General features: G+C 52.2%; 7 protein-coding genes across 7 annotated transcripts; 5 read left to right on the plus strand and 2 right to left on the minus strand.

Moving 5' to 3' along the window:
• Positions 1-409: 409 nt before the first annotated feature.
• On the plus strand, positions 410-4588 carry HER10_EVM0004786 (3-hydroxymethyl-3-methylglutaryl-coenzyme a lyase; the record flags this gene model as incomplete). The annotated part of the gene is made up of 6 exons (XM_035474419.1): positions 410-1525; positions 2504-2580; positions 2637-2807; positions 2878-3215; positions 3268-4184; positions 4250-4588. 6 exons carry the CDS (start codon positions 410-412, stop codon positions 4583-4585), a joined length of 2955 nt encoding a protein of 984 aa, XP_035337156.1. The 3' UTR covers positions 4586-4588.
• Positions 4589-5263: 675 nt separating this feature from the next.
• HER10_EVM0009153 (uncharacterized protein) lies at positions 5264-6181 on the plus strand (the record flags this gene model as incomplete). The annotated part of the gene is made up of 2 exons (XM_035478652.1): positions 5264-5487; positions 5575-6181. The coding sequence occupies 2 exons, from the start codon at positions 5264-5266 to the stop codon at positions 6179-6181; spliced, it is 831 nt and encodes a 276-aa protein (XP_035337516.1).
• Positions 6182-7578: 1397 nt separating this feature from the next.
• Positions 7579-8680, plus strand: HER10_EVM0009790 (uncharacterized protein; the record flags this gene model as incomplete). Its single annotated transcript, XM_035479264.1, is given in 3 exon segments — positions 7579-7801; positions 7869-8359; positions 8375-8680. 3 exon segments carry the CDS (start codon positions 7579-7581, stop codon positions 8678-8680), a joined length of 1020 nt encoding a protein of 339 aa, XP_035337572.1.
• Positions 8681-11065: 2385 nt separating this feature from the next.
• HER10_EVM0008179 (major facilitator superfamily transporter) lies at positions 11066-14350 on the plus strand. Its single transcript, XM_035477711.1, has 2 exons — positions 11066-12681; positions 12739-14350. Exons 1-2 carry the CDS (start codon positions 11909-11911, stop codon positions 13871-13873), a joined length of 1908 nt encoding a protein of 635 aa, XP_035337425.1. The 5' UTR covers positions 11066-11908; the 3' UTR covers positions 13874-14350.
• Positions 14220-15866, minus strand: HER10_EVM0001661 (fumonisin esterase; the record flags this gene model as incomplete). The annotated part of the gene is made up of 1 exon (XM_035471401.1): positions 14220-15866. The coding sequence occupies one exon, from the start codon at positions 15864-15866 to the stop codon at positions 14220-14222; it is 1647 nt and encodes a 548-aa protein (XP_035336921.1).
• Positions 15867-16610: 744 nt separating this feature from the next.
• On the minus strand, positions 16611-17171 carry HER10_EVM0000988 (uncharacterized protein; the record flags this gene model as incomplete). The annotated part of the gene is made up of 2 exons (XM_035470752.1): positions 16611-16826; positions 16959-17171. 2 exons carry the CDS (start codon positions 17169-17171, stop codon positions 16611-16613), a joined length of 429 nt encoding a protein of 142 aa, XP_035336850.1.
• A 5030-nt stretch (positions 17172-22201) lies between these two features.
• Positions 22202-26218, plus strand: HER10_EVM0006469 (fungal specific transcription factor). The gene is made up of 7 exons (XM_035476052.1): positions 22202-22764; positions 22964-23067; positions 23241-23569; positions 23647-23835; positions 23936-24204; positions 24264-24982; positions 25038-26218. The coding sequence occupies exons 1-7, from the start codon at positions 22648-22650 to the stop codon at positions 25633-25635; spliced, it is 2325 nt and encodes a 774-aa protein (XP_035337290.1). The 5' UTR covers positions 22202-22647; the 3' UTR covers positions 25636-26218.
• Positions 26219-26427: the final 209 nt, after the last annotated feature.

The following is a 26427-nucleotide window of genomic DNA, read 5'->3' on the forward strand; positions in this document are numbered from 1 at the left end:
TCCGCCCCTGTTGTGAAGAGGTGGCAACAAACCGATGGTACACTGCGTATGCCAGTTTTGGTTCCGAACACCAAAGGCTTCCGCATCGCCCTCGAACATGGTGTTAGGGAAGTGGCTGTCTTCGTTAGTGCGACAGAAGGCTTCAGTCGAGCAAATATCAACTGCACTGTCGACGAGAGCTTGGAGCGTGCCAAGCAGGTGGCTGCCGAGGCCAGTGCAGCCGGGGTGCTTGTGAGGGGGTGAGTTCGTTCTTCTTTCCTGAAATGTTTTTTGGTTTTTCAGCCTCGATATACAGTCATCTAACTTCGTTTTCTCTTATGGCAGATACGTTTCTTGCATCTTTGCCGACCCTTTCGACGGTCCTACTCCTTTACCTGCAGTTTCCCGCGCTGTGCGAAGCTTACTCGATATGGGCTGCTACGAAGTCAGCCTTGGAGATACTTTGGGTGTCGGAACACCACCAGACGTTCGACGGCTACTTGAATATCTCAAGATCCAGAACATACATACCGAGAGATTAGCTGGCCACTTCCACGATACCTACGGGCAAGCTCTAGCCAATGTGTGGACGGCGTATGAATGCGGTCTGCGAACCTTTGATAGCAGCGTTGGCGGTTTAGGCGGTTGTCCTTTTGCACCAGGTGCCAAGGGAAATGTGGCCACGGAAGATGTTGTATACTTGTTTCAACAGGCTGGTATCGATACCGGTGTAGACCTCCAGCAAGTAGTTGACATTGGGGTTTGGATCTCCCAGGCCCTAGCGAAACCCAACGATAGCCGGGCTGGAGCGGCTCTCGCCAGCAAATCAAAGATCTCATCGACCAAATCATCTTCGAAGATCACCGATCGACGAAAGGAGGCGTTGGGGTGGTCAGTCTTGCAACAGTCTGACAACATTGTGGTTCGGGGGGCCGGGGCGAACGGTAATATCGTTCTCAACAAGCCCCGAAACGGCAATACCCTCACTTTTCCGATGATTTCCGAGATCATCCAGGCATTCAAGTCATTTGAGAGCGACGCCTCAATATCTCGTATTCTTATCAGCGCAAATGGCAAATTCTTCTGCACTGGGATGGACCTGAGCCAGGCTGCACAGGCAGTCGGCCGGGGCGGTGACGCAAGTTCGAAGCTGTTCCAGGCATTGACAGACTTATTCGAGCTCATCGACAAATCTCCAAAAGTCACAATTGCCTGCATACAAGGACCGGCTTTTGGCGGTGGCATTGGATTAGCATTTGCTTGCGACATTAGGATTTCCATCAGCTCGGCAAGCTTCACATTGTCTGAGGCCAAACTTGGCATGTGTCCTGCCGTAATTTCGAAATACGTCATCAGGGAATGGGGATTTGGACTCTCGAGGGAAGCCATGCTCACTGCGCGATCTCTGACAGCTTCCGAGCTGAAGTCTGCTGGCGCCATCTCGATGGTTGCTGAGACGCCTTCGGAACTGGACATCATAACGAAAACTCTCCTCGCGCAACTTCGACACTCGTCGCCCGGGGGTTCAAGCATGTCGAAAGAATTAGTCAAGTTAAGTTGGAGACACGCGGGAAAGCCAGAGCAGCGGGACGGGATTTCCAGGCTTTTCAAGACCATGATGGAGCCTGGCTCTGATGCCGTCCATGGGATAGCAGAATTCCAGCAGAAACGTAAGGTCGACTGGGACTCCCTGAATCAGGTTCCGCGGGCGAAGATATAGCATAAGATATCTAGTATGTACAGGACTTAGAGGCTTAGTTCAATTGCTTTGAGTAGTGTAAACACAATGACGGTGACATTCCGACCGTAACAACAAGCTGCAACTTAAAACCAGCTGTAATACCCGCCACCAGGTTGGCTCATCCGGATGAAAAGAATGGGGAAAGCAATGGAAATGAACCCACTACGCTGCTGCGGGCCGTTGATGCCCCCACGCACACATACATAAACCCCGGTTACCCCGCATTACGGCTCAGCATTACCCCATATCAATGTCCATCGGTCGCTTCACTTTGAGGCGGACGAACGCGTCTGGGGCCTCAGCAACTATATTCATTACATCATTTCGCCTTGCCTGAAAACTGTAGACAACATCAACATGGCGGAGCCTGCGGAATCATCCACAACGAGGCCAGAGAGAAGTCCGGAGTCGAGGTCACCACCAACCACCGCAGGCATCAAACGCATCCGCCAGGCCTGTACCAGTTGCCGGTAGAGTTCCAAGCCCTCCATCCCTTCTTTAGCGGAGGCCATATCAAAGGCCAAGTCGCGTGGGAATCGCAGAGAAGCTGATATGGCGGCATTCGTCTTAGGCAGAAGAAGATCAAATGTTCCGGGGATCGACCAAGATGTATCAATTGTCGACGGGTGATGCAGCGGTGTCAATACGAGCCCTACTCGGCAGTCTCGGCTTCCCTTTCTGGGAACTCGACTGCATTACTTCTTGGCTTGACTAAAGATGTAATCACTGTGATAAGTGTCTGGCCCTAGAAGATCAGCAGGCTGACGACGTGAACTTGTCTAGACGGACCTTCTACAGAGAATCTCTATGATTGAAAGCAAATTGGCTCAGTTGAGCGACCGCGAATCTCAAGAATTCAGGTATGTGTTCATCGTCAAATTTCATAACCCAGGATTGTCGTGCTAATACAGCTCAGTTCCGCCGCTTTTAACGAGGCCAATCTGCCTATGGAAGACCACAATACTGTGGAAGAGCAGCCTCAATTCCAATTAAATGAGCAAGAAGATGTTTTAGGCGTTCCTGATTTGGTCAACCAATCATCACCCAACATCTCAACTACCTGGCGTTCAGGGAGCTCGCAGTCTCAGTAAGTCTTCTTCGGCGTCTTTTGTAGCTTAAGCACAAAGGACTCCAAGAAAGCTAACCTGGCACTGCAGAACATTCAGTACATTTCCGCCGGATTCGGTAACGCAGTCGCTGGTCGACACTTTCTTTCAATGGTGTCATAACCAGCCATATTCTTACTTCCACGAAGGAAGCTTCCGGCAGAAACTTGCGGATGGCCAGCTTTCGAAATGCGTGCTTCTGGCTGTTTTAGCATCTTCCTTGAGGTTTTCAGAACACGAATACTATCGAGATAACAGATCCAATGCCATTGAGGCATATGCAAGAGAAGCATGGTTATCCGTTTTGGGCGACCACATGACGGTGGAAGATTCTTGCAACCTCGAGGTCGCCCAAGCCACCAATATCCTGGCCATCATTGACTTTACTGGTGAGTATTCCGATAAAGGCGTCTTATTACTTGGTACTAACGCCTTTGTCAGCCGGCCGAACCAGCTCCGCGTGGCTCAAGATTGGGATGGCGATTCGGATAGCCCAGGATCTCCAACTCATGAAGGAGCCCAGCGAAACTCTTCCCCTGGTGGAGCAAGAAGAAAGGCGGAGATCCTTCTGGTCAATCTACCTTCTCGACAAACTAGTATCCCTCGGCAAGCACAGACATTTCGCCATCTTGGACGAGGACTGCCATGTGCGACTACCTTGCGACGAGTTGACGTTTCGTTCTGGTGGATGGGGCCAGAATGTGACGCTGCGTCAGCTTCTCGATTGGAGCACCGATGTAGGCGTTGAGAGTGGATTCCCAGTTGCCATCTTGGCATCATCAGTACTCGCGCGCTGTACTCGAAGGCTTCTTCACGACCGCAACACCGACGATACTCCCCCATGGGACTCGAAGTCGGAGTTCGCATCAATCACATCCCTCCTTCTCCTCGTCGAATCCCGCCTTCAGGTCGATCAACATCCCATCAAGAGTGTTGTCGATACTTACAGGCTTGATGATGGTATCATAGATCACCCTGCTATGGGTCATGTCATCTTCGCACGCACAGTATTCCATGTTTGCTACTGCCTTCTGTACCATCCGTTCCTTGTGCGAGAGCAAATTCGGAAGGTCAAGTGTCAGGTTCCATCAAGTTTTATGCGCCTCGCCTCACAGAAAAGCTACGAACATGCCCGGGATCTGGTCAATTTGCTGCACGATGCAGAAGCAGTAGGGTGCCATCTAGGTGCTTCGTTTTACGCATATTCAGTGTGCCTAGCTGGTAGCATTCTCTCGCTTCACATGCACGCCGAGAAGGATACCGAGAGCCAGCGTTACTTGGAACTACTGAGTGCAACCCAAGACAGCATATCAATACTTGAAGGAATGGCAAAGTTTTGGGATCATGCGTCCAAAATTGTAAGTTTCCAATAGCTCGATGAATTGATTTATCTAATGCCATGTATGGGCTAACATTGGTATAGCACCATCGGCTGCTGACTTTCAATTCGAACGCTTATCTTTTCGATTCACTCCTTGACTCGCAGCTAAAATCAGTCATGGATCCAGGATGGGAAAGATCCCTCTGGTCGATGGTCGACTACGGGGAGATGTGCCGCGAATCAAATCTATCTATCCCAAGTCCGAAAATACCAGCGCCTTCAGATTCTCCAAGCTTTCCAGACCTCGGACTAGAAAGTGAACAGATGTTGGACATGGGACTTGGTGTACAACAAATATCACAGATCGACGACAACCTGATGAATTTTGATACTCCTAACATTAAGTATCTCCTTGAGCTGGCTTCTGGAGGAGGTTAGCGGTAGGTAGCCTTGACTCAATGCGATTGCTGGTCCTACTTTTGCAAGTGAAGATCTTGCTGGGAGGGGTCGCAAGTGCATTTCGATTTGCCATTCAAAACAGGCGCAATAGGTTATCGAGTTACAGGTATCCTTGAGCCACTTTACTGCTGAGGGAAAGGTCTGGTCTAGCCAGGAGGCAAGCGGTAACGCAGAAGAGACTCAAAGCAACCTTGTTCCTTCAGTTAGACAGCGAGGAAATTGATGTTTGAGGGAGGAAAGAACAATGAAAATATGAAATTCGACTGCCTAAGGCATATATCCAAGGTATCTACCTAAGGTACCTTAGGTACGTGCCTTAAGATGAGGTACTCTATGCTCATTTTTCGTGACATGCATGGAACTTACCAGGTAGGTAACTACCTTACCTTACCTAGGCCACAGGCAGCACCTACCTCATTAGGAGAGGCACCTACCTTTGGCAGGGCGGCTTCCTCGATTCACTTTCGTCTGTCCCTTTCACTCGCTCTTTCCTCTCTGTCACACATGCCTTAAACAGCTCCACATCTTTTTTTATCAAGGTCAAGTAGGTAGGGTCTCCAAGGCAGGCAATACCCTCGTCTCAATCTATTTAGTTCCCTCCCACCTCGCCCAGCGACAACTGTTCTTCCTTCCATTACAGTACACCAAATCGCCAACATGAACCCCGACGAGATCAACTGGAAGGATGTCTTCTTATTCTTCTACTGGGACTTGCATGATGAAGATTCGGATTCTCCTCTCGCAGGCAAAGAGACATACGACGACTTCATCCTGGAGTTCTTGAAGGGAGAGCGCTTGCCTCCTAACACCCTGTCTCGCCCCAAGTCATGGAATCACCTGCTATGGCACCTCATGCGATCGTCCCTGTATCAGACAGGCAAGTACCTACAACATTCATTCGCGCGTCACATTCTGACCTCATGTTTAGGCCTGAACTTGGGAGAAAACAGCACCAACAGCAACTACAGTTGGCTCTACAATTCCCCCTCTCAGACCGAAGAGCCCTGGGTGAACTGGATGGAACTCCTCGATATTTACAGCGAACAAGTCGAATTCAACGAACAAATTGAATACGGCAATGACATCTTCTGGGTTCTGGGATACCTGGAGGAACGCGCATACGCAAACATCCACTACAACTTGACAATGCACGAGGCATGGGCCAGCAACCCCTATCTTCTGGAATTCGGAGACAGTCAGGGTGTTCGGCTTGACTGGGCGGTGTCGCTGCCCATCAATGGGGGTTCATCATACGAACTAGGATTGCCGTATGCTCTCAATCTCGAGCAAGGCTTTGTCATCGAATACGAGGTTGAATCAAACGCGATGCGTCTTTGTACTGAAGGAGGCCTGCTAGGAGGTGAAGACGCGCTCGGCTTAGCGTACTTCCATTACACAACTATGCTTCGATGGGCTTACCACATGATGTTAAGAGGCAGCGTTTTCAGCATTCACGACTTCTTGCAAAGTCCTTCGGTAGATCGCCACTGGTCGAAGCCGGAAAATGCCGTTGATAGATTGCGCATCACGAAGGAGCTGTGGCAGGGCATCAGAACGATAAGCCGAGGAGGCTAGCAAAGGGCTTCGTAAGCCTAGCGGGACTTTCTCGGGAGAGAAGAAGATAGAGTTCATTGATTGAGATGAGCCTTGAGATGGAGATTACACATAGGACCTTAGGGAATCTTGAGCGAGACGGCCACTGCAGTTTCAGGATGGGGGTTTACTCAGTTTTGACACGCACTACAACGCAGCAGGATGGGACACTTTTATCAGGAGGAAACCAGATAATTGGAGCTAGATAGATATCTTCCCAGAATGAAACGTTGTCTCGGGAGTGTTGGCTTATTCTTCGTGACATAATTGATTCTGAAGCGTAGGAATAATATCGACTTCAAAGGCATACCTTTCACACCCACGAGCAACCCAGTGGAAGGATCGAAAGGTTACTGGGTGCGTATCATGGCCGCTAACCAAGGCAGGTTCTGTAAGGTAAACGGTACGAGACGCACTACCTTCCGTCCCTGGTAATGCTCAAGACGTTGAGGTTCCACTTCTTTCCCTCCGTCACCAGGAGGGCAGGAAGCCTGAGGCGTACCTTCCGCAAACGCCACGAGGAGCCCTCATATACCCCTCCAAGTCCATTCCTGTCACCAGCCAGCAGGCGCCCCCCTAGGTCGGGGGGTCAGGTCAAACTGGCTGGGTGGTGGAGAGGTTAATGGTCCAACGATTAAACGCCAACCAGCCTACTCGACAACAGGCTTAGCGAGTACCCGAGTTCGAGTCCCAGCATGAGCACCAAGAGATGTAGCCTCCAGTCCAGCACCGGGGGGGTGAACTCTTTTGCCTTTTGGTGTTTTGGATCTTTTTATATGCTTGTATGATCGAGGCCTAGGCTACTTACCTTACCGCGCTTCACTGATGACTGTTGTTCGCCTTGTTACCAGTCCTCTTTCACTCCCCTCCGAGGAGAAGGCCCGTTTCAGGCTCCAAACATAGACCTTCACGTGGGCAACGTAGCTCAATGGTGCCTCGTTTTATTTCCAAGTAAAATGCGTCACATCGTTATGACACCAGGGCATTCATTCCTTTCTCCTTTTCTTCAAGGCGAAGGTTTCATGTGTAAAAGACAAGGCCGCCTCCAAGCCGACCTCGACGTCCGAGATCAAACGCATCGTGAAATGGGAATAAAAGTTTACGGAAAACCTGAAGAGTTGACAGTTTCCCGTTTGACAGTTGCAATGTATAGATATATATATCACCTGTTCAAGAAGCATCAAGACCAAGATACTCCTGACATCAAGCGGCATATCACTCAGATCACTGCCATGGGTTTGATGACACTAGTCCATTTGGTCTTTCTCTGCATCGCACTTCACCAGTTGTTGAAAATCATAGCCATTTGGCTGATAACTGGCAGTTGGCACAATCTTTGGAGGATCCTACCTTGTATCGCAGACGACGAACAATCCGACATGTCCGACCACGAATCTTCACTCAACTGGGGCGACGAGTTTTCCTTCCTCATCTTCGACTACTCACTTCTCTCTGACGATGAGACCTTGGTTCAGCTCTTCCTCGCATGTGTGATGATCAGGCACCAGTCACTCAGAAGAGGAGACGGGGAACAAGATGTTGATCCTTCTCACTGGGTAAACTTCCCATGGCGGGTTATGGAGACCATCAAACCGCGTTTCCGTATGTGTCCAGGCATCTATCAGTTCACAGAGCGTCATACCAGGTGTCACTAACGTGTTTGGCACAGAAGTTCAAAACGAAGGCGGCTTTCCAATCGACCTGAACTCTGAACCCGCACCTGCTAAGCCAGTGCCCGTTTCCGGCGTTGGCCATCATATTGAGCAAGGTAAGTGGCTCACACAGCCGCCTCAAGACGCCGCTCTTCCCTCTCCGCGAGACGATTCAATGCTCGCCTACCTACGCACTGAGTTCGATAAGGGTAGCGCGGTCACTGGTGAACCATTCAACATCCGGTACGAGCTAGGTATGTTCCACCGAGACCTCTACCAGCAACTCACGATGTATCACTACCGCCGCCTGCGCAGCATCGGTTCCATCACAGGACAAGTCGTCGCTGCACGAGCCAACAGCCTGTGGGCGAGTAATCCATCCCTACGCCGCTTCGAAGAGCAGCACGAGACGGTACCATGGGGCGTCCCGGTACCTTTTCTAACCTTCCAGTTCCTCAACTTTCTCCCGGGGCCCATCGACCCCGGTCCGGGTCTGGAACGATCTTGGGTGAGTCGATTTCAGATCGTCTGTAGTCCCGTCGCCCGCGTCGCCTACGTCCGGATCAAGCCGGGCCGTGGTTATACCGTGAACGGGATGACGGTCGAGGAGGCGGAGTGGATGATTGGCGGGATGAGGCTTCTCCACGTGGAGATGCTGCGTATCTGGGGGCTCTGTCGTCGGCAGCCGATGTTCTGGTCGGGTGAAGATTTGGCCGCGTTTGCGCAGGACGTCTTTGATGGTGCTGCGGTGAAAGGGAGAGTTCATCTGGATGCGATCTCGAGTGCCAGGGAACATTGGAGGTTTATCCGGGAGGTGGAGGGTGTTTGATCTTCCGTTGTCTTCTTGGGCGGCTTTAAAAAGAACTACAATGGGGGCATCTTGTCGTTTATGTTGTTTCCCTGAATTAGGGTAGATTTCTTATAGTTTGTTAGTCCTGGTAGACTTTGGGTGTTAGATGCTCAAGTATTCAATGAACTTTTCTTTGTGTTTCAGCTTTGGAACATGCACCCAAGATTTGAAGAGTGCAAAGTCCAACATCCTATTTCCTGAACTTATCGCCATGTAGGATAGGTAGTGGTAGATAACGAACAGATGAATCGAAGTGGAATACTGCCGCAAAACTACACGGTCGTGGCCGGTCATTTGAAAGAGCAAAAACATACAACACCAGGTATTCGCTGATCGTCACCGACTCAACTACTAATCTGGCCCTCATCAGCTTGTCTATGGGAGAGCGGACGGGATCCCGAATTTTCTGATGGGTGTGGTCGTATGTGCTGGTCTTCCAAAAGAAGTACCATTATATTGGAAGGGGGGTTTGAAAATTCGGATATGGAATCGTTGTTTCCCCCTGTCACCAATGCCGGACGGATCGTATTGGCATCGGTGATCGTTCGTCGGCCAAGGAGGTCAAGCTCCGGAACATTGTGAATCGTTCGCTTGGCGAAACGGGGGCATCGTGGTTGCGATCCACTTCGTGGCCAGTCCGTCGAAAGTCAGCCGACCCGGTCCGTAAGTCCGGAGGGCTGAGAGGGCGGGCAAGCATTTCAACTCGAGTTCCTAACTTTTTGTCTTGAAATCCATATTGGGAGATCAAAATACTCACCGCAACTACGCGCTTGCGGTTGTTCTTCGTGGTCGTCGGGCAAGATTGTTTTTCCTCCGCGACGGATTTCCTTTCCAGGCTCTATGCATCTAGCAACGGGACTTTCAGTGGGTAAGCCCGTATGATTGGCCGCTGCAACGAATCAGGAAGGGAGAACTGTATTTTGCATTCACGTGGACTCGTGGAGTCTCCAGACCCAGATATATCGCGAGGTGGAGGAAAATGGAGGGAAAGGTGGAGGAAGTTAAGTAGAAAAAATATGTTACATAATCCCTCATCCAAAAAGCCGGGCTCAACCGGAGTGTTCACGGACATTCTCTACGAGGCGGGATGCTTCATTGGCTAATCTTGTAGGATTATCTGGATCTGAGTTACTGAACCATCATGATACCGGGGCGGTCGGCAGATTGAGGAGGGGGAAAGGTAACGTTGACTACAGGCGTACGTGAGTCGTGAGGCGATGTCGTACGAGGCATCCACATGCAATGAACCTGAATAGCGGCTGCAATAACCTTGGTCAGTAGAGAGAAAATGAAGGGGTTGATTCAATGGTTGGTTGATGATGGGCTCGGAATGCTTCGGTTGACTGCGTTTCATCAACTTTCGGGCCGTCTGGAGGCATCCGAATCTTGGCAGCGTCCAGGCGCCGGTTGAGGCTGCGGGAGTGGCTGATCATCTAATCCTCTTTGCTTTCACTTTGACTAGCTGGCTGAGTAAGAGTTTGGCTGCGCATATGATGTCGTTGAAATACGAACAAAGCATGGGTTCAAGCTGGCATGGCTCATCTATATTTTATCCTTATCTTGCCTAATGCCATTGTTGCTGCATCGCTACCTACCTCGAAGTGGGATCGGACATCAAACAGATGGTGTTGCGGGGAGTGACTGGATAACTGGAGATGGGATGGACATGTGCGTGGGAGGTGCGTGGAAGCGTCCCATGGAGAGAAAGAAACGAAGGCTGGAGAGAAGCTGGAGAGAAAAGACTGGAGACAGAACGGCTGGAGACGGCGCCGCACACTGCATCCCGTTCTGCGAGGGCGAGGTTCGGGCCCACCGGCCCAACGACGTCATAAATGGTGTCCGTTGGTGCTATGCATCCCGCTTTGCCCAGTTTGGCAGCCCGAAAAGGTGACTGCTTTTTGGTGTCATTGGGAGCTCAAACAGAGAAATGGAGACAGTCTTCCCAGAGCAGCTAAGCATGGCTAGGTTAGCGGGGAATGGGAATAAGAAATCGGGGAGAAGTAAAAAAAAAAAAAAAAAAAGTTTACGACCATGGATCGTCATTGCTAAATCCTTGCGGATCTCTGTTCCTTCTGATGTGCCAATCATGGTGTTCCTTGACTTTGCCAGGTACAGCTGAGTGAGGGCTGCCTGCCACTCCCGTCGTGAACTGCGACGCCACTAGAGCCGCGTAGGACAAGGTACGTTTGTCAGTACGGAAAGGTGTGTGGATGGGAGGTATTTTCCACGGGCAAACAAGCTTTGGAAGCCGCCCTTCGCCAAGTCTGCTGCCGCTCTACCGCAACTTGGCACCAGCCTCAAGTACGTACCTCCCACCTCTGACGCTTCTCTGGTAGGAGCCGAAGCGCGAACTTCCACACATCACCAAAACCTGCGTCCGGATGGGCAGCGTGACTGGAATTTGACAGCACAGGAACGGCGTCGACGAGTTCAGCCATCAAAATCTCACTAGAAGAAAACGTTTCCAAGGGCAGCGTCAAACTCAATTACTCCACATATTGGCTAGACTGGCACGCTACGCTCGTTCCTTGTTGGCTCCTCGCAAACCACTACATTTCGACCCTCCTCCGGACTCCCTCCGGCGAATCCACAGTGTCGACGATCTGCACCCGTCCCCGATTTTTTCACCAGAATTGTCCTGTGACCGCTCGCGACTACAACTCCCATCGAACGGTTGACGTTACCTTTGGTGCTCAGTTTGCTTACTACATTGCCCTGCTACGGTACCCTTCTGTCTTCCTTTCAACTCGCCCGCGCCCGTATCCCACACACCCACGCCCCTCCAACGCTGCGTCTAGTTTAAGTGGGACGTGCTGCGCTAGAGGTTGCCTGTTTCGCGCCACCAACAATGGACGGTGATGTCACGGGTGGGCGACTGCACGTTTGGGAAGCCGACTGGGCATGGCTCTACGTCGACAGCAACAGGCGCATTGGGTCATGGCGGCAGGGTCTGCGTCCCTCGGCTTCAGTCCGAAGTTGACCGCCCCATTGATATATCTCGAAGCCTCGCCCGGGTAGTCAGAGTTGGCCAATCCCTTGGTTCTCCCGAATCATCCAGACTTTTGGTCTCTAGAAGTTGTCCTTCCGCCTAATTATCTCTCTCATCCTCCTTCATTCTCGGCTGGCCTCCTGAACAACAGGAGGAAGCGATATCCTTACCTTCTCTCGACCGTCCTGCACTTTACACCTGCATGACAACAGCTCAACATGGCTGGCACACGATTTGCTGAGGAACCGCCTCAGGTCATCAACCAGGCTGACCTCGAAGTCGCCAACGAGAAGCTCGAGTCCCGCGACGAGCGCAACGTTAATGACGGCACCAGCGGTAGCGATACAGCAGCTTCGAAAGAGCACGACCCGACCATTGATCACTCGGAGCACCTGAACGGCAACGGCGCCCTCAATGGCAACGGTAACGGCGCCAAGCTGGAGAAGCTGGGCACCTATGACAAGTACGAAATCACCGAGGACGACTGCTACGAAGAGCTGGGCTTCTGCTTCCCTAAGTGGAAAAAGTGGTACATCCTCACCGTCATCTTCTGGGTCCAGGTCTCGATGAACTTCAACACCTCGCTCTACTCCAATGCCATCGGCGGCATCTCGGAGGAGTTCAACGTCAGCGCCCAGGCCGGCCGCTGCGGTGCCATGATCTTCCTTGTGCTTTACGCATTTGGCTGCGAGCTTTGGGCCCCGTGGTCCGAGGAGTTTGGCCGCTGGCCGGTTCTCCAGCTCTCACTATTTCTCGTCAATATTTGGCAGATTCCCGTGGCTCTGGCGCCCAACTTCGCTACCATCATGGTCGGTCGCGCCTTGGGCGGTTTGTCGTCCGCTGGCGGCTCCGTCACACTCGGTATGATTGCCGATTTATTCGAGTCCGACAAGCAGCAGTATGCTGTCGCATATGTCGTCTTCTCCTCAGTCGGAGGATCCGTTCTTGGCCCCATCGTGGGTGGCTTCACTGAGGAATACTTGCACTGGAGGTAAGTGCCATTTGACTAATAGAATTTTGATTGATAACAACTAACCTATGTGCTTAGATGGTCCATCTGGGTCCAGCTCATTTTCGGAGTTGCGGTCCAGGCCGTCCACGCCCTCACCGTTCCTGAGACACGCACAACTATCATGATGAACCGCATCGCCAAGAGACGCAGAAAGGAGGGCAACCCCAACATCTGGGGTCCCGACGAGCTCGTCCCCTTCAAGGACCGCTTCTCGGCAAAGGAGGTCATCACGACCTGGATCCGTCCCTTCAAGATGTTCCTCACCGAGCCCATTGTTCTGGTGCTGTCACTTCTCTCCGGTTTCTCTGACGCTCTCATCTTCATGTTCATCCAGTCGTTCGTCCTCGTCTACGGACAGTGGAACTTCACCACCGTTCAGGTCGGATTGGCCTTCATTCCCATTGGTATCGGCTATGTTCTTGCATGGCTCCTCTTCATTCCTGCTATCAAGCGCAACATCAAGGAGCGTGCGGCCAAACCGAACGATGATAGGGCACAGTACGAGTCTCGTCTTTGGTTCCTTTTGTACACCGCGCCTTGCTTGCCTATTGGCTTGATTGGCTTCGCCTGGACTATTCAAGGACCTCCCATCCACTGGATCGGCTCCATGGTCTTCGCAGCCATTGTCGGTATCGCCAACTACGCCATCTACATGGCCACTATTGACTACATGATCTGTGCCTACGGACCATACTCCGCGTCAGCAACCGGCGGTAACGGTTGGGCTCGTGATTTCCTCGCAGGTGTCCTTACTGTCCCTGCCACGCCTTTCTTCACCAACATTGGCGCAGGTACCGGAAAGAACCTTGAGTATGCTTGCACGATCCTGTTCTGCATCTCATTCATTCTCGTCGTCGCTGTCTATGTCATCTACTGGAAGGGTCCTACCTTGCGCGCACGCTCCCCATTCGCTCAGAAGCTGGCCGGCGCCAGAGATGATGCGGGCGGTCGACGCGTCAGCCATGTCGCAGGTGCAGACAGGCGCGCGAGTGTTGCCTCCGGCGCTTCTGGTGCTGAGCGCCCTGATCGTCCGGCGTACGGACGTTCTTACAGCCAGAATTCGCGCTTCTTTGGCGAGAACCGTGTTACGCCCCGCGGCACTCCCAGAGGCACTCCCTCTGCGAGCAGACGCAACAGTTATGTTGGTACTAGACGCCAGGTCGCAAAGTAATGTCTATTCCATATGGAACCCCAGGGCTTTGCCTATTGAAGCTCCAAAAGTTGATTTCACGATCTTTGATACCCTAAACCTAGTCTTATCTACTAGCTAGACATAGTCATAATAAAGTCAATCACGAACAAATTCTTCTATGGTCTACCTATCATCAGGCGTGGGCTCATTACTTGCCTGGTTAATACTGCTAAATTAAACCCTGACATCAGGCCGAAGTCTTCACGTGGTGCGGAATATCAGCCAGAGCAGCTCATCTCCGAGGATGTCATAATCATTCGTAGATCTTTGACGCAAAACCACTGATGTCGATAGCATCATACCAGTTATCTATTGTCACAACCATCTACGGGAATGGATTATACTCGCCTAACCCCGTACACACACCATCCATCTCGACACCATCAATCCGCTCCACCACCTTTCCACCCGGTCCGAACCGAAGGACATATCCCCCGTTCGCCTCACTCACAACCCGCGGTTCCCATCCGAACTTCTTCTGCGGACCATGATATGGATCCTCAGCAAACGCCATGATGCGATCCTGCATCGCGTGGCTCACCTCAACCTCGAACTCCGTCGTCGGCGCGATATGATCCAACAGCCCATACGTTCCAAACACCAAAGGTGTCTCGCTATTGTGATACGCGCCCAGCCAGTCGTACACATTCAGATTGGGGAACTCGGCCGCATACTGGAACCGGAACACGGGGGCCTCGGTGGTGCTCAGCTGGTTCCGCGCGACGGTGGCGGCGTACGCCCCGCACACCCACGCGACGTCGGCCTCCGTGACCAAGGCTTGCCAGGGCCCTTCTGTCAGGTTCTCCTTCGGCCAGGGGACCAGCGAGGAGAATTCGTTGGCTGTTAGGGAGATGAGGACCGGACGGCTGGCCAGCTTGCCCTCTGCTGCGCGGGCCTCGTAGTCGCGGAAGATGATGCGTTCGTCCTGGACCAGGGAGAAGAAGATCGCGGGCGCCTCGCCCCGGTCGGTGTATTGTCCGATGAAGTTGCTGATTTGCGTGGGAGACACCCGGCGCATGCAGTCCAGCTCCGCCGTGCCGTCTTCGTCTTCGCAGTCCGCGCCGCAGGGGGATCCGCAGCCCACGTTCTGCGCGACAAAGGAAAAGTTGGAGTATGTTAAGTCAGCTTCGATGCCCGACTGAACGACGCCGGATTCCATGTAATATGACTGGGCGATCGGGTCGTCGTAGTACGCGTAGGCGTGGATATCCGCGCTGACGGACCCTGCGGACCGGCCCCACTGCATGATGCGGTCCGGGTCGCCGCCAAAGGCCGCGATATTCTCTTGTACCCATTCTAAAGCCGCGCGTTGGTCCAGTATGCCTAGATTCTGCGATATGCCCTCCGTGGCCAGCCCGCGCGCGTTAGGAAAGCCAAAGATATTGACGCGGTAGTTTATCGTCACGATGATGGCCGACTGGGAGCGCTCGACCCACGAGGTCGGGATTTGCCAGGGGAGATCGATGCCGCCCATGATGAACCCGCCGCCCGTCATGAAGAATAGGACGGGGAAGCCGGCTTTCGTGGGCGGCGGGGTCGTGGGTTTCCAGATTGCGAGGTAGAGGCAGTCTTCGGAGGTTGCTTCGCCTTCCAGGCCCGAGGTGTCGTTTTGGGCGCCGTTGTAGATGAGGTTCCCCTTTGTGAGGGGCAGGTTCCACATGGATTCTACGGACGATACGAATTGAGGACATGATGGCGGGAACTTTGTGGCGTATTGGGGTCTGCTGGTACTATTGTCGTTGGGTTGGAGTTTTGCGGGAGGAAGCCAGCGGCGGGATGCGACGGGGGGTTCGGCGAAGGGGATGGAGCGCCATTGGAGCGTGTTTGGGGCGTCTAGGTCGATGATGCCTGTGTATGTGCCGGTTGAGGTTCTCACGGTGAGAGGGTTGTTGGGGTGTGAAGAGTTGGTGTTGCTAGCCGCTGCGCGGACGCTCGCGACCGAGGCGAGGAGGGAGAAGATGGCGAGCTTCATCTTGAGATTGGGCATTGCTACCGAGAGCTTTCAATCCGTCTGAAACGAAGCATTTGGATCTCAAATAGATATATCATTTCCAAGGTCTTATCTACACTCGGTGTTGGTTGCCCCGCCTCGCCCGGCTTTGGTGATCTTGATCTCATTCTAGAAGGTAGTAATGCGACGCGCATGTGGTCAGCAATCCTTTGGGAGGAAAACCGGGCAACTGTTAGCGGGTGATCTGACGAATTCAGACTTGGCTATAAGCACTTAGCCTTGAGGTGAAATAAGGGGCGAATCAAATAATCGCGTCTGATCTTCTCTCTGACTTTTCTTCTCTAGGAGACGTCTGCGATGTTTGAGGTTGACTTTCATCAGAGTCGCAAATAATGTGGTGTGACGATCGTCGCTTGACCCAATTAGTCGCCAAAAGAAGTCAACAAATTCTCGGTCTAAACACAATCTATGGGAACTCAGGTCTATTAAAATTTTCGGAGTCCCCGTCACGTAGCCTTCTCCTTTCAAAGTATTCAACACAAGCTTACTACAAGGTTGCTTAGCATGGTCGTTAAGGCTAAGCTGAAACCTCCCGGCATTCCAGATTGAGTTCACCATCAAGAGATTTTCATTGTTTATCGCAAGCTTCCTATCAGTAACCTACTGAACTACTGCAAAAACTCAGCCGCGAGGCGTAACTCGAATCAGTTTGTTGATTTCAGCATTCTAGCCCTGCCCCAGTTCGACTGTACTGCGACGAGCAGTCTAGCACCTGTACCAGCACAAGAAGCTATGCCCAGTCTGCCCGCTCGGAGGCGTGTAACACTTCCCGCCACCAACAATGGCGTTTCCAGTCTCGCCAATCTGGTTCTGGCAGTTGCTGTCATAGTACAGGCGACAGTTAGTCCCGTAGGTCCCGTCGCCGACGGCCCTGAGGCTGGCGATGGCGTCGGAGGAGGAGTAGCATTGCCCGCTGCATCTCTGTCGAGAGAATCGTCGTTCAAGTCAGTTGTGTGTCTTTGAGAGCTTCGTCCATATTTTGACTAGTGAAGAGGGAGTTTGAAAGGTGGTACGGGGGCTAGGGGAGGAGGGATTCAAGGACTTGAGACGTACGCCGGGCCCGATTGCTCCGATTTGGTCGCTACAGCCGGTGCCGCGGTAGTACCGGCCGCACTGGCCGTTGACAACGCCGGCTGCGGCACAAGCGGCGCGGCGCTGGAGGTCCGTGGCGTCGAGGTTGATCACGTCCGACGAGGTGCCTACGACGACGGCAGCGCCAGCGGCAAGGTTTGCGGTCAGGAGAACTACGATATTGGCGAGAAGCATTTTGAAAGGCTTTGATTGGGATGAGGGTTTTGTGGTGGCTGTTGAGCTTGCTCCAAGAGGTTTGCAAACAGCGGTCTTGGTCTTCTTTATATGACAAAACCAATCTATTGACTCCAACCATGCTGACTATGAATTGGCTGCAAAGACTCTGTCATTCCCAACGTTATCCTGATTTCATTTGGAAGTCTCACTGTGTCATAACCTCACTCACGAGGTTTAGTTACACATTTCGACGCATAAGCTACAACGTTCCAGCCAACATCGTAGCGGTGTAAGCCACATCTCACGATGTCTGTCCTTCCCCGCTTCCCGTTTTTGGTTGTATAAATCAAACGCACGCACGCAACAGTAAGCCCTAGTCGATGGAAAGACCAATGCCTTTCTCAATCTTGACGCGACACAGAAACATTGTACGACAGGACAATAGCCTATTGAGTACAAAGGGAACGATTGTTCATGTGCATGCATCTTGCTTGGTCGTATCACTAGTATAGCACATCTTATGTGACTATGCCTTGGTCAGACTTTACCATATTGTGAGAGCTGAGACACAGTTGTTCTCTCACTCGGGTGGCAACTTGTCAAGTAATGCACCATGATGCGGACCAAAGTTGCCATCTTGCTGGTACTGTTGGTAAGCCACTATTTTCTGTCTATCCAACCCGACTTTCAGCTATTCAAGTTCTTGATTGGGCATCGAGGCGTCAGTCTAGGCTCTGTCTCACATGACCGGTCAGACGAAATGACGAAGTGAGTCGAATTGATAGGCCATGTTCGATAGCCTATGCAATGCCTTTGACATTTACCGGTGAGACAACATTATAGGCCTTCACTGAGATAACCATGTTGCCTACGGTGATTTGGGGAACGTGTTTCGGCAACCCCTCAGCTGTGAGCAATAGTAAAATGAGACAATATCGTAGGAATGCGCCGGGTATTGACTAGGTTGGCGGAGACCCCTTATAGTCTAATAATACTTTACCAGTTTTGGAATTCCTAGTCAATTTGAGTGTCTGCCTAACTTACAATACCTCTTCACATCCATACGTGGGAGCAGCAAGCGTGATCTGAGATGAATTGCATGCAGACTTCCGTTGGACGCACCTTTCCTTTCACCGCGAGTAGAGACCACCAGGTGCTGTTATGCGCCAATTTTAAGTAGCTCTGTTCATGTACAGAAGCAAAATGGGACTTTCTTTGGTTGATGTTGCACTCTAAGGTGGGAGTGGAAGTTTCTTGAACTAGCCATGTTCCGTACTCACACAGAAGATGTCTCAATATCAGCCCATCAGTAACTTAGGCCCGATATCATACATGAGAAGATGATGCAATACTCAGATTACGATTGGACCTCGTTGAGAGTCTCTGCTTTCTTTTATGTATTTATGCCGACCTAAACTGTCCGTCTAAGAATACTGGGCCTAGTACACATATGTCCTGCGGCCACCACCAGCGACAAGTTGTCGGGTAAGACACGTCATATGATGTGTCTGGTGTTCAATGATCTACTCACTTGACTACTTTTACGCTTTTCAGAAACAACTAGGTCCTGTTCGGTTGAATTCCATACTTTCTCCCTGAAGGTAACTCTTGCTGACACCGACGGATTTTGGCCGGACTTACACGACGTGACGACCAACCACGATGAAGCTTCTTGCTTCATGCCCATACGTGTCAATCTCAAAAAACCTTTAGGAGCCGGGTTTGACAGCAAATCTAGACTCGAGCCATCAGTGGCAAAGAGTTTAATATGTGGGATCCGTGGGGGGAATCCGAATCATCATCCTGCTGCCTGGATGATGGGTTACCGAGGCGGATCATGGATGATGTATGGAGGAACCGCCAGCTTTCAGGATCAGGTCCACCAAACCATCTCCAATCCCGACGTATCCTTTGGTATCAGCATCGTGGCAATGTCATCAATCTGCATTGTCATTTGATCCCTTCATCTTCCGTGAATGCCTCTATCTCTTCAATTCCGGCGCATCCCGCCGTCTTCGCCGAAGCTGCCGAAAGCTTGCTCGTCGGAATCGCCCCCCGACTCCCGGGCTAGTGATCCGGGGCTTCCTCGCTAGACGATTGTCAATGACACAGAAGTCTGGATCACGCTGCTTTCAAGAGCCGGATGGCGCGGTCATCGTGAAGTATCAGGGAGAGAGCCGACCTTCTCATGATCATGCGCTGATAAATGTATAGGTTTTTCGTTCGTGATTGTGGCAAAATTTTCATAGCTTCGCCACGGGTCTGGATGCTGTTGAGTTCAGTTGCTCATGATCTACCCGATGACTCCGGCCGAGAGATGCATAGGCCGCCGCGAAGCGCCCCCTGTGACCCGCGCAGCAGGTCCCGCCGGAACCGAGAACTCTCACGTTTGACGGGTCAAGCTAGCCAAATCCCGCGGTGTTTGCCACAAAGTCGCCTGTCACAGCATTAAACGTGTGAGGGGGAAAAATAAACGGCTTGATGCGCTCGTGGAGTAAGAAAGGCGTTCCGAGGATGCCATGGAGTTGGAGGAGTTGTTCCTCGGCTGCTGCCCAGGCCAATTGAGAGTTGGGGCTTGTCGAGTGCCAAGAGCCAAAAGCAGCCTTATCATTGTCGCCCTATCGTCTGCACAACTTCGGGGCTTGCCGCATTTTCCCTGATGAGACTGGAAGTCAAATTTGTCGGTGAGGCCAGAAGACTAGATCAAACGAGGCAGCTTCTACATCCCAGGACTTGGCGACTTATTCGAAGTCAAGTTGGGTTTCTCTTACGAACGAAGAGTTGACTCGACGCTCTCAAAAGTCATGTAAGATACTGAGAATACCATTGGTTGTATGACGCTTCGATTTGCTGGATGATTGCATTTGGAATACTTAGAAAGTACGGAGTACGTAGTATGGAGATGCCGTTAAATGAGGCTGTGAGGAGCTCAGAGCCAAGACTTGAAAGAGCACTACAATGCGTGGGGTAGGTAATGGAACATGGGGACTAGGACTGTATTTGGTAATTTTTGGCGCTTCTGAAAAGCCTCACAAAGCCCACGCGCAGGTTACTCCAGATTCCTTAGATCCGATTTACGGTTACTATCTTACCTTGCCTCAGAACGGACGCCAATCACGCTAAATGAGGCTGGCACGTGCTGTTCGGCTTTCGACTCTCGGGTCGTAAATTTAAATCTAAAGATACGGGATACTAGAAAGGGGTATGTTAGTCGAGGTGCATTTGGGGATATTTTCTTCGTAAAAGGCTAGGTCTGTCCGCTCTGTACCGCTTGGCTTTTAGGATGGCTCATCGGCAGGCTCTTCCGGTGCGGCTTGCCCGCGCCTTTTCAGAGTCTGATAAGTGGAACAAAGTGTCACAGACAAGCATAAGGGGATAAGTAATAGAACGACTAGTCGAAACTCTCTTAGATCAAGTTGTAAAGCAATTGGTCCCAATTGGTGCGCCCCGCAGAATCGCACTTCGTAGAGACTCTTCATTACGCTGCATGAAACTCCCGTCGGAGTTTTCTGCGCGGATGATGGAGAGTAGTACATATATGTTATGCTGTCGTTTGGGATTTGATGCCCTAGGGCCTCGGCAGGGCGTTGTTGGAGAACATCTGTGCGTAAGTCTTTTCATGTTTGCCGTTCAACTCTCCGTACTAAGGACCTAGTTGATGGTTCTTTATATACCTGAAATACATACTGAAAGGCTGTGCTTTCATTAATTTGGATTTTGGATCGCCGATTCATCTTGGTGATAACGGGGGTTCCGCCTCAAGATTTCATTAGTTTGTCTTTGCTGGAGCCGTAGCCTATGTCCCGGAGAGCAGTATGCTTAAGGCGGTGCCGCATGGATCACCGCTGTGTCGTCAACTGACATTACACCTACTGGCGCAGACGTAGCAGTCCATTGTCGCAACATGAATAACGGCGCGTCGGAGTAATTATGTTGCAAGGTATTTGGACTTGAGAATGTGCTGGCGAGATGAGTAATCCTGCGGGCGAAAGGCATCTTACATCGAGGCACAATGGTAGTGCTTCACTCGGGGTAGTCGGTGCCGATCAGTATCACGGCCAAAGCCGGTGACCGTTGGGACTCGAGCGCGGCTGGCGTGCTCACCGTTGGCGGCGTAATGCAGTGATGAGATTACGGTATTCGTCCGCAAAGTGACAACCATTTGTAAGCTAGGCGGTTAGTGGAAAGGCAACATGACTCGTGGAGGAGATTGATGGTGGAGATGGCTAGATTGATAAAGTCGCGGCTGTTTGAATTTTCCAACGTGAAGGTTTGCCCGTTGTCATTTGGGAGAGTCTGGGATGATGAAAGATCAGACGCAGGACCGTGACTATGGATGCAGGGCTAGATAGGGTTATATATTGGCTGTTGCAGTTTTTCAGAGAGAGATACTTTTAGAAGTCATATTTTCGTGTTATAATTACTGCTGCCCAGCCCCGGTGAAAGCATCATTTCGTTGAAAATCGCGGTCCGATCTTCGGTGACGCATCCCAATACATCCCCCACCCGCGGAAGGACGACCCAAAAAAGAGAAGGGCCAGAGATTAGAGTTGGGCGATTAAGCTTCGCCCCTAAAACACCAGACAAGCATCAGGATGCGTCGCGGCCAGAGACAGACAATCACTCATTATAACCACGGAGGCACCCCTTGAAATCCGCGCACTCCGACGGACTACGATTATTTCCGCGCCAGCCGTCTGGTACCAGACACTCATTACACTCATACACTACTCACTCTCAATACTCGTATTCTGTATCATTGCAACGACTGCTCCAAGACTTACACGACCGCATCGAGGGGAAAGAAGAGAGAGTGAGAGTATCCAACAGACAAAAGAAAAAGAGGATCGAGACCAGAGGCGCAGGAACCACCCGTGTACCGAGGGTGGGCTACTTGCCCAGGTGCGGAGAAGAGAAGAGAAGAGAAGAAAAGAGGGCGTAACGTTAGGGCGTAGGGAACAGCTGCAGAAAAGCCAGGCACACAGGGCCGACAAAGAGAAAGAGACGCCAGGCAAGTTGGAACTTGGAAGGAGAGACTCTTTGGGAGGGGCCTCTGCGGCACGCCGCACATCCATGACACATTTGCACATGCATCTTTCTCACACACACACACACACACAAATCACAGCCTCAACCCACCACAGTCGCGGACACAACCCATTCCAGCCCCCAAACCTACCTAACCATTCCCTGCCCCCCTCCCCTGAGAGGAGAGCTCAAGCCCAAACACGCACCGGAGCACCACCCTTCTCGCTCGGAGACCCTCGCAGGAGAGAAGAAAAAACCGCTCTGCTGGCATTTTTTCCCATCCTCCTACGAGTCAATTGGTCCCAACAATCCGGTCCATCGTTCTTGGTTCCCACGTTTGATCCAAGGAAGACTGAAAGAAAGTTGTCCCTCCATACGGGACACGGAGCTCTATTATTCTATTTTTCTTCTCTGCCCTACCGCACTTGTATCAGTCCGTCTCCTTTAGACGCCAAGCATCAAAGTTATGGAGCAGAGCCCCGAAGACCATCAGTCACCGCCAGACGGACAAGCGGCCAACCGCGGGTCCGACGCACTTCCGAGACCGCGTCCGTTGGCTTGCACTCCATGCCGGCGCCGCAAGGTAAGGGTCCAATTTCCTGTCCCGGTGGGCTGGTTCGCCCTCGCTCTTTGGAAGGATGCTGGGTGCCGTTGATCTTCACGCCTATCGGCGCGAATAATTCAACCCCAGCATTCATGAGAGAGAGAGCGAGACCGAGCAACTAAGCGCGTGGGGTTCATCTTGGGCTAACCGTCGGGACGGCTCGTCGTTGCAACTGCAGATTAGATGCGACCACAAGACGCCAATTTGTTCAAACTGTGTCAGGTATGGCTTGGAATGTGCCTGGCCCGAAGGACGACGGTCGTCGGGACGTCGCCAAAGACCGTGAGTGAACCTCCTCATCTCCTTCCCGGCGAATCACTCGCTGCCCTCATCCTTACCCTCAACTCACTAGTTGCTGTCGAGGGGAAAGGGGGGGCCGATGTGACCCTTATCTCCGATCTATTCTGCTGGCTCGTGGATGGCTGACACATTCACCATGGTGTTGCGTTCAACAGACTCTATGAAGATGTAGTTTCGAGACTGGCTCAGATGGAGAGGCTGGTGGAGGAGCTCCAGAAGCCAGACCAGGGACCGACACCTCCACAGCAATATGTCCCGACCGCCAGTGAGGCGGCAAAGGCAAGTGCCTCAAATGCCTCACCCCTGGCGACGACGTCGTCAAACAACCCATCGCCCCTGTCCAGGCGTAAGGCTAGTAGTGCGAGCCCATCCTCCGGAAACCCTGACAACTACCCATCGCCGCCATCAGCTACTTCGTCGGCCTCGACTGGAGCAAGGCCGTATTACATCGGGGCTCCTGACGAAAGTACGATAATCGCAGCAGGTACGTAATGATGGACCCTTCTTGCCCATGCCATTGGTCCTCTCAGCTCGTGGTCGTTGACAGTGTTCATATGCTAGGTGCTTGCTCCCTACTCTCGCCCCAAGGTTTGGGTCAAATCGAGCTTCTCATTGGCGATTCGAGGTTCAGCAATGCCTTGAAAGCTATGCAACCAAAGGTCGTGTATGGCAATGTTCAGCCGTATCTTGAACCTGCCGACACGAACCATCCTCTACCTCCGAACCATGTCATTATGGAATGTGTCAACGGTAAGTTTAGCCAGGTGGTTCGAGCGATTTTGACCGTCTACCCGGGTTCAAGTGGGTCTCAGTATCACAACGGTGCAGTCACTGATTCAATCCAACCTAGATTATTTCGTGACCATGAACGCTGGCATACGACTGTTCCAAGAGCACGAGGTACGAGCAGCTCTCAAGTCTTACTTCCAGGGCCAGCCGCCGGCGGATCCAGGTTGGCGCATGGCGGTCAACGTTATTATTGCCCACACCTTACGCAAGAGGAATGGCATGCGGAATAGGGAAGAGTATCAAAAATACATCCACAATGCGCTGGGAATGGTACCCAATATCATCTTGCGCACACCATCGCCTCTGTCGATTGGGGCATTACTGTCAACAGTTGGTTCCCCTACGCTGCTCATGTTCCCCAAGGTTACAAGAACTGACCCCTTGCGCAGGTTCTTTACTTCAGCTTCACATCTGAGAACCATATTGCGCTCACCCTCATGGGTCTCACGGTCCAACTCCTCTTGATGGCAGGCTATCATCGGCCAGAGCCGGACGTGGAATTTGCGCGCCCTCAACAACTCATCCCTACAGAACATCTCCACCGCCGCCGTCTCTTCTGGCACGCATACGTGATCGACCACGATCTTATGCTGCGGATCGGAAAGCCTGCCCTCATTAGCGATGACTTCCTCCTGGACCTCCCCGAAGAGCACCCATCCGATGGGTACAGCATGTACTACTACCCCAACGACGTGACGCTCAACTTCTTCCTCGAGCAGGTCCGCCTTGCCCAGATCCAGGGGCGCATTTCCACGACGTTGTACTCTCGCAGCGGTCTTCCTGCGGCCGAGCTTGAGGCCGAGATCCGCCGTCTCGATAACGAGCTGACAGAATGGCGTCAGAGTATCCCTCCGATGATCCGCGCCGACAACGTCGATGCCCTGCTTGACGGCGACTATTCTAGGCTGGTGTGTCTGACGACGTTGCACTTCACCTACTTCCAACTTGTTGTTGCGATCCATTCTGCGGCCTTCCGACTTCCCACACTGGAGGATCAAGAGGGAGTAGAAGCCGGTGATATAGGCCCCAGTCTGGCGCTTTGCGTGAGCGCATCGCGTGCGGCCATATCCCTGCTGAACTACCATCAGATCGAACACCCATATACGCCGTAAGTGTCCTCATCTCATCAATGTAACGAATGATGCAGCTCACACTCCTTCTAGCTACCTGCTCTATCAAATCGCTTGGAGCGTTGACATTTTGTTCGTCAACATTCTCCAGAACAAAAACAACCCCCGAGCTCGCCGTGATCTCGACCTAATTCGCACTGTCATCTCCTTCTTTGAAAAGTACGACCCGTACCACCAGAGCGTCATCTCGTATCAAATCATCAAGGTCATCGCCGATGTTGCGGCTACGGTCCTGGCAAACACCCCGACCTTGCCTCCGCACATGCTTCCCGTTCAGCAAGTCCCACTCCCGGCCCCGAGTATGCCGATGATGCCCGGCTCCGCGGGTGCAATGCAGGGAGCTTTCTCCCCCCAGATGTCCGGACCAGGGACAGCCCGCAGCGGTAGTATCAACGGAAGCACCCCCGATGTCCTGGGTTCCATGAGAAGTCTTTCCATGGCGGACCAGCAGCAGCAACAACAGACGTCACCATTCATGGACTTGTCAACAGGATTAGCGTCGCCCAACGACGGTCAGCTCTTCCCCGGATTTATGGATATGGCCGACTGGAGACTACCGATGGATTACCAGCCAGAGCTATGGCAATATGACAACCTCCTAGACAATCGGTTTCCCAACAACCAAAATTAAGCCGTAGTCGGACCGGATCTAAGCATTTGCAGAGGAACAAGTCTTGGCGTCATCGGGTCCACTCCCATGACGGCGGCGGCGGATCACTTCCGGCCATCCGGCGGTAACCGGCGATAAGTCCGCAGGCCGTCGCATTCCAGGCCCACCCTCTCCGGTTGCATCGCCGAAAGAAACTACCCGATATCGCGCACTCTAGCGCCGCCATCAGAGGCGAATCAGGGCTGGCCACGATCATCAGGCACGCGAGCTTTTACCCAAAACTTCCATTTGGAATCACTCACCTACGGCTCCGTTGACAAATTTCGCCGAGGTCGCGTGCCGAGAGGAGAGGACCTCGAGAGGCTAGGAAGGAGAGAAGAGGAGGAAAACAAACATGAGGCCGGACGATGCCGTCTGGGATCGCGTCGCGACGAAGGATTGAGCTCGAGATGTCCGGACGATGGCCGGGTGGACGGTGCGCCTCAACGTAGCCCTAAGGCCGTCGAGCGAGGAAGGAGCATGTGGGAGGACGTGGAGTGGTACAGAGAGACAGATGGATGCAATACCCGAGCGCCGAGGCACCCAGCAATTGTCTCAACCCTACAAGATACAGCCAATTGGAATTGACTTTTTTTGGATTTTTTAGCCATGCCGAATCCCTCTTTTCTTTTGCGCATTCCTGTGTGTTAGTTGAGAAGCGCATGCCCAACACACGGATGAAAAACACATGTCTGGCTGAGTGAAACCCACGTCGCCCTACGAACGGGAATCAAAGCACCCACGTTGCGAATACGATTATCCCCAAATGGAGAC

This window comes from Colletotrichum scovillei (assembly GCF_011075155.1).
Source record: "Colletotrichum scovillei strain TJNH1 chromosome Unknown Contig00002, whole genome shotgun sequence".
In the NCBI taxonomy this organism is placed as follows: Eukaryota; Fungi; Ascomycota; class Sordariomycetes; order Glomerellales; family Glomerellaceae; genus Colletotrichum; species Colletotrichum scovillei.